We start from the raw sequence: 12,257 nt of genomic DNA on the forward strand, positions 1-12,257 counted from the left end.
TCTCTAGCACACTAGCCCTCTCCCTGTCATTCCCCTCATCCATCTTGACGATCAGTACAGATGGGAGATGTCACCGAAACATGTACGAGAAAAAAATTTTAAACTTATTTAAAGAGTCGGAACTTTAAAATATTTTTATAAAATTACTAAATCAAGTTTAAGCAATTTAAAGGTTTTAAAAATGATTCAGAGTTGAATAGAAATGATCGAAACTCAAAACGAAGTGAATTTACCAAGGCACTGTGATATCGCTACAACACCCCAGTTATACCGATACAAGCCTCCTACTACTATAGATTTTTGCAAATCTATCTCACTTATTGCAATACCACAAGGGTTAAGTATCGAAACCACAGTCTCTGTAGATAAAACATATATACACAATAATTTCTATAAATTTTAATTTTTTTACTTTTTTATAATCTTACATTATTGATTGATAATCCACATAAATGACTATGTATAAAAAAAAAAGAATGATTCATCATTCGTTAATGACGAAACTAAAAATTTTAGTTAATTTAAAAAAAAATCTTATTAAAATCATAATTTTTTAATTAAACTTAAAAATTATAAATTTTATATAACCCCAAAACTCAATCACACATTTCGCCGTTGCATTTATGCATACCAATAAATAGCAATGTTTACATTTCCCTTACCATTAGCGATAATTATTAGGTATAATGGTAAAGTACATTGTACTCTTAAGGAAAAGAACACAAGTTCAAACCTTAGATATGAGACATTGTGGAAAAGACAACCACAAACACTCAAGGTGAACTGTAAAATTAACTAATTAGCAAAGTTCTTATATTCTCTCCCTATGATTCATTTTACGATCCATGTCTTGGTTGCATTGATAAGTCAACTTCCTAAAATAGTTAAATGTTTGACTTTTAACAAAATAAATCAAAGACTAGGACCCAACTTTCTTTCTTCCTTTTTTCCTCTTTTTGTGCTTGTTTTTATTGATACTAAAAAGTCTTGCAAATGATTTCCTTTGAAAATGAATCACCTTAGCAAGAATCAAAGTCTAAAATTTTAACTTTTTTTATTCTGTGTGTGTTTCCTTTTTTTTTTCTTTTTTTTTTCCTCTTTGTTTAGGTGTAGAAAATGCTGAAAGGTTTGACTTCCTTTATATTTGATTGGCCATATATATTGATTTAGACTTGAGATTTGCTTTTCATAATAAATATAATATTTAATTATATTACTCTAATTTTAGATTTTTATAAACTAAAGGCGTAATGATATATTTAGCTCTACAATTTTTTTTAAGAAAATCATTTTAGATTTTCATTTAATGTTTTGTTTTTATTAGCACTTGAACTTACGTTGTTTGTCAAATCACTATAAAATAGATGAAAAAGTTAACGTTTGTTAACTTTACTGACATAGCATAATTATTGACGTGACATCCACGTGTATGACATATTAACAAAGTTAGTAAACGTTACTTTTCCATCTAATTCTAAGTTGATTTGATAAACAACATAAGTTTAAGAACTAAAAAGAATGAGAAATTAAATGAAATATTAAAATAATTTTTTTTTAAACTAGAGAACTTATACGTGACATGGTGATGATATATGAAAATTATGAGACATTGAAAACTTCATAACATTACGCAATTGATTTGGACTATTTGGGAGGAAACATTGGGCTAATTTGAAGATTTTCATCATTGATGCAATTTTTTCAAAAAGTTTTTTTTTTGTTTATTGGATATTGACAGAATATTTAATATATCTCAATGGGTTATTATTCCATTTGGTACTTATATTTAGTTTTAATGTTTAATTTGGTACTTGAGTTTGTTTCAATATTTAATTCGGTATATAAACTAAACAACATCATGTGGCTCAATAAATATTTGATATGTGTGCTTTAGTAAAAAAAAAATTAGGTACTTAATTGGGACAAAAGAAAATTTTAGGTGCCAATTTGAACATTGAAACAAAATTGGGTACTTGTATGAGATTAAAAAAAACTACTGAAAAAACTTAAGTACCAAATAGAATATTAAAGCCAAACTGAGACAAAAAGAAACTCAGATACCAAATTAAACATTTAACCCAAATATAAATACAAAATAATATATCAATCCTATCCGAATTTATAAAAAGGACTAAGAAAAGGGAAAAGACTACAAATTAGGACAAAGGGACAAAATTTTCCTTTAATAAGTTTGAATTATTGTCTGTAGGGCACTTCGGTGGCCGGCAAAGAATATGGCTCACATCCAAAGTCAACCGTTTTAATTTGCTTTTATGTTTCGATAAAAAAAAATAACCTATTGAGTGTTAGTTTTATTAGTATGGACATTGTTGCCAATATAAGAGGACGTGGATTCGAGTGCATTGAAGCGCATAATACTCCTATTTATGTGTTGGGGAGGAATTATGGGTAGTTCTAAACATTGTGTCAAAAATAGTAAATATGATCAAAACCTATAATGAGATTGTTCAAATCGATACCTCTATTAGTTCATCATAGCTTTGTACGGATTTTATAATAAGAATTGTTTAAATGTAGTTATATTTTATTCGGACAATTAAATTAATTCACACATAAATTCACCATTTTTTTTATGAAATTAGAATCAGGTTGTGTAAATTATTTAATTAAATTAATTAACATTAAAATTAAATTAAATTCAAGTACTAAATTGAGATAATAAAAAAAATTAGATATTGAATTAAATATTAAAACTAAATATAGGTACCAAAAAACATATTAATCTTATCCAAATTTATAAATAAATAAAAAAAAGGGACTAAAAGAAAAGAGAAGACTACAAATTAGGACAAAAGGACAAAATTTTCCTTTAAAAGGTTTGAAATTATTGCTTGTAGGAGACTTCGGTGGTCGGCAAAGAACATGGCTCACATCCAAAGTCAACCGTTTGCATTTGCTTTTGTGTTTTCCTTTAAAGAAAATCCCAAAGGGAATAATCAAGATGTTTTTTTCTTTAAATAAAATAGTAAAACTTGTTGATAGAGGAAGAAAATTGAGGATGCATAGGTTTCGAAACGACTAAATCAAAATTTTAATATTTTTAAATAAAAATATAATTTCATCTTTGTATTAATTTATATATCGATAGTTTTCAAAAAAATTAAATCAAAATTATAATATTTTTAGGGGTTAAATTATAATTTTATCATATGTTAACTCGAAATTTTATAAATTTTTAAAACACTAAAGCAACAATTTTCTATTTTAGCGGTCAGGCCCTGCCTGCTCTCCTCCCTTCACCCATAAATTTTATTTCAAAACAAATATTTCTAAAATAGTATTTTAAATTAATAATACATTAAATATTATTTAAATAATTAAAAATATTTTTTAAAATTATTATACAAAACTAAATATTTTTTTCAAAAACTTAATATTGTCAATTATTATTTTAAATTTAAAATAACTAATTAAAAATATATTTGATATTTAATACAATTAACTTGTGCGTGTTACGAGAAAGAAACTAATATTTAACTAATATTAAATTATATTATATGAACATATTAGTAGGTAATCTAAATTGATAGTAGTTTGTAGAATTAAATTGAGCAATTAATTCAAATAAATAGGGGACTATTATGTGGTCTATATGTCCAATTGGGGAGATAAATTGTGTTGATTGTTGGAGCAAATGACTCCCAAAAACAGACGCATAGGTGTGATTGTCTAGATTAATAATGCATCAGACTGGACCCAAGCTGAATTCATTTTAGATTCATTTAGGATTTATTCAGTTGTGAAAGTGTCACTTACTAAAATCTTAAGTAAGTGATAGCAATGTATTTATAACTCATGTACTTTAATGTATTGAAAACCTAAGCTCTCATGGTAGTGGCCGAAATGTCGATACAGTGGATACGTAATTTGTGCATGACATAACTTCACTTACAATAATGAAATTTATAACTCAAATAAAAGAGTAAATAATATCTTATCATTGACATTGACGTTATATGGATTATGAAAATGGAATGTAGACATTAATCATTCGTCTAGGATGAATGACTAACCATTACTATTTGTAAGTGATGATCATTTTCATCACGAAAGATACAATGATGATCATGAGATAAAATGGATTGAATTAGTGTAACAGAGTTAACCTAAAGGGAACAATATTATCCTATGAGGGTAACACACATAACAAAGTCATTGGATAAAAGCTCGATACAAGTAGCTTTCATAATGGTTTATAATAAAGAGATCAGTCATGGTACTTTTAGTGGATTGACTCCGTAACTAAATAACTTTGTAATTAATACATAAAGAGACAGAACTTAATTATAATTTATTTAATCCTCAATTATATATGTCAGATTGGTCCCCCGTTTTTTTATCATAACTCTATATGAATCGCATAATAAAAACTATTTGAATGTATGGTTGAAAATGAGAAATGAGAAATAGATTGCATATATTACTATTTACAATAAATACATTTTTCTCAACAAATCGAGAGATGACTTGAAAATTAATTAATTCATTTGGAGTATTATTTAATTGGATAAATTAGATAATGGAGTCCAAAGTGATAATTAAATTATACAAGGTATTTTCAGAGTCCATAGATGCTTTTATCCGAAGAAATGAAGCATTAAAAAGAATTGGTTTTTAAATCGATCAGGTTATTAGTTTGTTAGTCCGATCGATTTGATCAGTCTAAACGGCTCAATTAAATAAATTAATGAAAATAAAATATTAAAAATCAATTTAATAGCCAATTCATTTAATTTTTAGTCCAATTAAACATGTTCGTATTAGTTTCTAGCTCAACCGATCTAAAATCTTTTTTCCGAATCGATATCCCAATTGATTTTCTATCTAATCTAATTGACCAATCCAAATCGATTTAGCTAATCATGATTAAAGGTCATGGTGGAGGCTTTACAATGTTAAACTACATTTGAATACTTAAATATTACATTCAAAATTTTTGTACGGGAGAGTTAAAAGCATGATATATTGTGTAATTGGGTATGAAGCAGCTTTAAAACTCGTTACTAGCATGTACCCCCTTAATAGGCCTATAGAATGCGAAGGATTAGTTACTAGGCTTGCTCCAATAAATATTTATTTTTCTTATTAATTTTATTAGTAATCATATTGTTGAATACTCTTTTGAACTAACATATTACATACGATGTTTTGATTTTACATTTTATTACTTATTTAAAGTTTTTTCTTCTCAAGTATTATTGATGATTTTTATAATAATTAAAATTTTAAAAAATTAAAATTACCTAGTTATGTAACAATTTATACTCCTCAACATCCCCCACATGACATAGGATATTGTGATATAGTTGTACTCTGTCAACTAAAAATGAAATAATAATTACACTTTTATCTAATTATTTTATGGTATTTAAATACGCCCTTAATTTTTGATTAAATAAATCTTTTCCCTTTATATTTAATTTGAGATGATTTAAATCTAAAATTCAATAATTAAAATAAATTAAGTCAGACTGTATTGATCCAACACACCAATCTAAATTTAAATAAAATAAATTATTAAAATTTATTAAAAATATATCAGTTTGAAAATAATTATGACATTTGTTCGTTTCTTATTAAAAATTTCTTCTATTTATACTGATAAAAATTGATGCAGTTAACGGAACAATCAAATAGTGACATGTGACGTGCCACGTGTATCTCATGTCAACAAATAAGAATTAGTTTTTAACTGTAGAAATTAATAAATTTTTAATAAAATAACCAGTTTACTCTTTGAACTAAGATACAGTAATTAATTTATAATTTTTTAAGTAAAAAAATAAAAATACAACTCGAATTTTAATTCAAAAATACACTATTTCTTATCTTGCTTATGAAATGGAAGAAGTTCTAGAAGTAATCTTTTAATACTTTAAATCATGTTTCACAAGGTATTTAATAATAGATGTGATTTATTATTATAATCATCAAATGGTTAATTATTTTTAATTGATTTCTTCATATAATTTAAATAATTTATTGATTTAAAAATTCCCCCACATAGATTAAAGTATTGAATATTGTAATGTAAATCATTAGGTCGTAATTTTAGACTTTATCTAACCGTACAATCCGTGGTACAAAATAATTCAACATTAAAAACAAATTTTAATTATGGCATGAGATCAACATCATTTCACAAATAATTTCAAAATTAGAGCAAAATAAAAAAAAATTCAAAGTGATAAGGACTAAAAGATTAATAATAAAATAAGTTTGGTGCTGACTTTGTTGGTTGACAAAATATTTGCTTTTTATCCTTTTAAATGCCACAAGAAAGCGACCCAAGGTTGAATATAATTCATTTACTTTTAATTTTACAATATTTGTCCCTCATTAAAAATTTTAATAAATATGCAGGACCTTTTTGCAAAATATAGAAATCTTATCACCCGCGTATGTATAATCAAAATTTTAGAATATAAAGGTGTGTTTAAAAGAAATATATGATAAATAATGAAACATATAGTCTGAAACTAATTAATAATAACACGTGAAATATGTATAATATTAAATTTTAAAAATAGATTAAACTGTTATAATTGTGTTGTCATTAATCTCGAGTTGGTGTCTGGTTAATTTGTGACAGCAAATCAATCAAACACATTATTAATAAAATGTGTATAATAAAATTAAAATGTAAAAAATATATAAATTAAAAAAAACTTTAGCTGAGTGGTAAAAATAAAAAAAGATTTTACTAATGCATTGGTTTGAGTTCAATTTTTACCATATGCATATTTTTATTTTTAAATAAAAATATTAAAGTAACTTGAATAATATAACTTATTTAATTACGAAATGACATTTCCGTAATTTTTCTAACCAATTTGGTGACCCAATTAAGGGTGATACCAACTCAATCAATAGCTTAAATAATAGTAAGTATAAATATATAATTAATGGAAATAATAAAGTATGCATAATAAAATTAAAATGTAAAAAAATATTAAAATAAAGTTTTAATTGAGTGGTACATTCAAGTTTTTACTAGTGCAATTGGTTTGGGTTCAAATTCCACTATAAGCGTATTTTTATTGATTTTTTAAATAAAAAGATTAAAATATCCTCATATAATATAACTTTTTTAACTATGGAAGTGTATTTCTGTAATTTTTCTAACCGAGTTGGTGACCCAATTGAGGGTGACATCAACTCAATCAGATACCCTCACATAATATAACTTTTTTAACTGTGGAAGTGTATTTCTGTAATTTACCTATGGTTAGGTAAATTACATGAATTAAACCTTTAATTTACCATTCAACTATTTTTTTTATATTTTTATACATTTTAATTTTGTTATGAACACTTTATTACCTTATTAAAAATGTATTTGATTGAGTTGGTGTTACAAGTTAACTCGACACCGAATTAAGATTGATGACAACAACATGATAAACAATTTAATCTAATTTTTTTTATTTTAATAATTTACATATTTCATGTGTTATTATTAATTAGTTTCAAAACATACGTTTCATTACTTATTTTATGTGATTTTTAAACAGACATTTGTTTTCTAAATTTGTGTGGTTTTCAAACGCATACATGTACAATAGAATTTCTAGTAATTTTTAATATATTAGATTTGCCATTTTAACTAAATACTTATTTCTAATTTAGGTAAACTATCAAAATAGTCATTTTTGTTTCCCTCAAATTACATTTTAGTCACTTATGTTTGAAATGTTACGTTTTAGTCACTTACGTTATCATGTTGTAACATTTTAGTCACGGGGCGTTAATTGTCATTAACGGTGTAACAATAAGCTGATGTGGCACGTTAAATCATCATTTCAAACGAAAATTTTAGGTTAAATTATACAATTGGTCCTTATATTTTTTTCGTTTTGAGAAAAAAATTCTTTTACGTTAAAAGAGATGGAGAAGGGAGGAAAATAGAAGGAAAAGCATAAGAGAATGGAAAACAAAGAAAAAAAAGAAAGTTAAAAAAATAAATAAATAAATTGCTCAAAATGAAAAAAAAATATGAGGACCAATTGTATAATTTAACCTAAAATTTTTGTTTGAAATGATGATTTAATGTGTCACGTCAGCTTATCGTTATACCGTTAACTACAATTAACGGCTCAGTGACTAAAATGTTACAACATATTAACATAAGTCACTAAAATATAACCTAAGGGAAACAAAAGTAACTATTTTGGTAGCTTACCCTTTCTAATTCATATAATTTTTTAAGGTAAACTACAAAAATAGTCACTTTTGTTTGCCTCAGATTATATTTTAGTCACTTATGTTTAAAATATTATGTTTTATTCACTTACGTTATCGTTTTGTTATGAAATGTTCACTTTACCGTTAAACTTCATCACCTCTCTAACAACAGTCTTATGTGGCAGTCCAAATGGATTTTAAATGACAACTTAGATGTCCAGTTGTTGGAATGAAAATAGGTTTTTAATTAAATAAATTTAATTTGAACTGCCATGTAGGACATCTAAGTTGGCATTTAAAACTCATTTGAACTGCTACATAGGACTGCCATCAGGAAGGTAACAGAGCTTAACGGTAAAGTGACCACTTCGTATCAAAACGATAACATAAGTGACTAAAACGTAACATTTCAAACATAAATGACTAAAATGTAATCTGAAACAAACAAAAGTGACTAATTTTATAATTTACTTAATTTTTTATTAATATATATATATATATTGACATAGCAGATGATGACACAATTTAAGTAGGGTTGATGACAAAAATCATTAAAATTACCGTAGAGGTTTTTATACTAATAGTTAAATTGTATTTTATCTCATTTATTAAAAAATTGATAGATTAGTCCTTGTACATTAGATCATATAGCAAACTAATCCTTTTTGATAAAAATTTCTTCCAATTCTATTATTAAAAACTAGTATAGATCACGGAATAATTAGATAATTATACATGGCATATCATATGTAGCTCATGTTGATGTATAGAGATTAATTTTTAACCATAAAAATTGATGAAAACTTTAATAGAAGGATCACTATTTTACTCTTTGATCTAACCTATATGGATTAATCTACTCATATTTTAGTAGAGAGTTAAAATACAATCTCACCTCTAATACAAGTGCCTTTATGGAAATTTTACCAATAAAGATCATATTATGTTATCAGTGGCAGTTATGTAATAATGACAATGAAGAATGTCATTCTGTTAATGAAAGATTGTTATAATGTTAAGGTAGGTGCAGATTGCACATGTTAGAGATTATGGACATGGCAGTTTCAGTTTTGGATTCTCCTCAGATCTTTCTTCTTTGAAAGCTATACTCAACCCAAATTGGTATGCAAGAAAGAAAGAGAAAAACCCTTAATTGTAAATTTTGTATTGAAATTTACAAGCTTTTGTTCTATTTTTCTTTTGATTTGTTAGAATACTTAAAAGCTCCTTTTGTGTATGGTGATTTTGTGTTTGAAATGGGTTCGTTTTATGGTAATTGTAGAGTTTTTTTAGCTAATATGTATAGTGATTGTAAAGCTATAATCTTTAAGTTCATGGCTATTTGAAAGTTAACTGTGTTTCTTCTTCAACCACTGCTTTATTTGTTTTATTTTTATGAGATTTAATCGTAACTCTTCTAGCTTCACCCTAAATGATGAATATTTGATTCTTTGTCCTTTATTGTAGGGAAGGTGTTTGTTATAATGTCACATAGAACTTTTTAGCTTTTCCCTTTTCTTTTTTTTTTTCTATTTTTGTTTCATTCTCAAAGGCTTTTTGCATGTACCCAGTTATGATTGTCTTTTAAAAATGAATAAAATGTTTTGTTCATAGGAAAAATAGCAATAAATAAGCATGTTTTTGGTGAAGATTTTTGGTGGTTTGAATTGAAGGCGAATTTTTGCTATCTGATTTTGCTAGGTGTTGGCTTTCAAAGTAAGGTGCTTTTGCTGCCATTAAAGCAATCAATCCAAAGGGGGTTTTATCCTATAAGTTTTCCGGTGTTTCTCTTTTGTTGTTGTCTATCGATTGGTTGCGGTGAAGTGAAGGAGTTTCACTGATGCAAACATTTCAGAAAGGTAAAGTTACGGTGCAAGAAATGGAGCCCAATTGTTGGCCTCCCAATTTGGAACAATACTGCACCCTTGATTCATCATCTGGTCTGCAGAATTCTTCTTCTACAGCCAGTTTCTCACCAAACGGCAGTCCAGTTTCACAGCCAAACAACTCTTGCCCGATGGACCTGCGTCGTTCCCCAGACAATACATGTTCACCTGTAAGTGATTCTTGTGTAACAGACAATGAACACGACTTGAGCCACATGATAAGACAGTTGGAAACTGCAATGCTAGGAACTGATTCTGACAATATCGACGTTCATGCTATCACGGCTTCTGGCAGATCGACTGAAGTCTCCATCAAATCAGAGAGGTGGAAGTACATGATGGAGATGATCGCCCGAGGGGACCTGAAAGAACTTCTTTGTGCTTGTGCTAAAGCTATAGAAAATAAAGATATGCATCTGACTGACTGCTTGATGACACAATTGCGTCAAATGGTGTCGGTTTCGGGTGAACCGAAGCAACGATTAGGAGCCTACATGTTGGAAGGGCTTGTTGCAAGGTTGGCCTCTTCAGGAAGTTCTATCTACAAATCCCTAAGATGCAAAGAGCCTGCTAGTTCTGAACTGCTTTCATACATGCACATACTCTATGAAATCTGCCCGTATTTCAAGTTCGGGTATATGTCTGCAAACGGGGCGATTGTGGAAGCCATGAAAGATGAAAGTAGAGTCCATATTATTGATTTCCAAATAGCACAAGGAAGCCAATGGCTGACCTTAATCCATGCTCTTGCTGCTCAGCCAGGCGGACCTCCAAGTATACGTATCACAGGTATTGATGATTCTACATCAGCATATGCCAGAGGAGGAGGACTAGAAATAGTGAGGCAAAGGCTGAGCAAGGTCGCGGAATTGTGTAAGGTACCGTTTGAGTTCCATGCTGCTGCTATTTCTGCTACTGATGTTCAACTCGAAAACCTCAGAATTCAACCTGGTGAAGCCATCGCTGTAAACTTCGCCATGATGCTGCATCACATGCCAGATGAAAGCGTGGGCACTCAGAACCATCGGGACAGACTGTTGAGGTTGGCAAAGAGTTTGTCTCCAAAGGTGGTGACACTCGTCGAGCAAGAAGCAAACACGAATACCGCCCCATTCGTTCCCCGTTTCCTAGAGACAATGAACCATTTCTTACCCATCTTTGAATCGATCGATGTTAGTCTACCGAGGGATCACAAGGAGCGGATCAATGTTGAACAGCACTGTCTGGCACGGGAGATTGTCAACATTATAGCATGCGAAGGACCTGAGAGAGTCGAACGACATGAACTTTTAGGGAAATGGAGATCAAGGTTTATAATGGCTGGCTTTAAACCCTTTCCATTAAGCTCGTTTGTCAATTCCACCATTAAAACTCTGCTTCAAAGCTACTGTGATAAGTACACGCTTGAAGATAAAGATGGGGTTCTTTTTCTTGGCTGGATGAATCGAGCTATAGTTGCTTCTTGTGCATGGAGATGCTAACCAATATAAAGTAGCTGTTTATTAGGATAGTTTGAGAAAAAGGGATTTCTCTGTGGATGAACAAAATCTTTCTCTCATTTCTGGGATCATACCCTTTTTTCCTATTGTATTTTCTGGCCATCCAAACACTTGAATTAGCTTACTTGCAGTCTCTTCTTAGCATTTAGTTTTCAAACAAAGCCATTAGCAATCAGATTTGTAGATATTGTTACATGAGAGTCATCCATCAATATGTGTAACCAAAGCTTTGATGGCCCCATTCATGGCTACTGGCCCAATTATATCAGGCTATGTTGCTCAAAATTTGGTCTGGGTGGGTGTTGGATAGTGGTACATGTGTCCTATATGTTTAGTTTACCCTTAAATTTATTGGTTTGGGACTGAATGACTATTGTGGCCTACATTATATTCAATTTTGAATTGTCCTTTTTGTTGGAATTAATTTTAGCTCGTCTACTTGGACATTTTATCACAGCCCATCATTTGGTGAGTAATTTCATTCTTTTTGCTTGTATTGTGTACCATCATCATGCCTATAATTCAATATATGAGTCTATGTATTCTTTTAATATTTAGATTTAGTGTATCTTTATTTTTAAGAATTTAGTTTTTTTTTTTAGATTTTAAAATTCAGATACAACTGTTATCATTTTTGAAATATACATATTGAAATTTTGTAGGAGCA

General features: G+C 28.6%; 1 protein-coding gene across 1 annotated transcript; it reads left to right on the top strand.

Annotated features, from left to right (window-relative positions):
* Positions 1–9,113: 9,113 nt before the first annotated feature.
* LOC107932782 (scarecrow-like protein 5) lies at positions 9,114–12,010 on the top strand. Its single transcript, XM_016864877.2, has 2 exons — positions 9,114–9,327; positions 9,907–12,010. Exon 2 carries the CDS (start codon positions 10,046–10,048, stop codon positions 11,570–11,572), a length of 1,527 nt encoding a protein of 508 aa, XP_016720366.2. The 5' UTR covers positions 9,114–9,327; positions 9,907–10,045; the 3' UTR covers positions 11,573–12,010.
* Positions 12,011–12,257: the final 247 nt, after the last annotated feature.

Source organism: Gossypium hirsutum, chromosome A04, assembly GCF_007990345.1.
Source record: "Gossypium hirsutum isolate 1008001.06 chromosome A04, Gossypium_hirsutum_v2.1, whole genome shotgun sequence".
In the NCBI taxonomy this organism is placed as follows: Eukaryota; Viridiplantae; Streptophyta; class Magnoliopsida; order Malvales; family Malvaceae; genus Gossypium; species Gossypium hirsutum.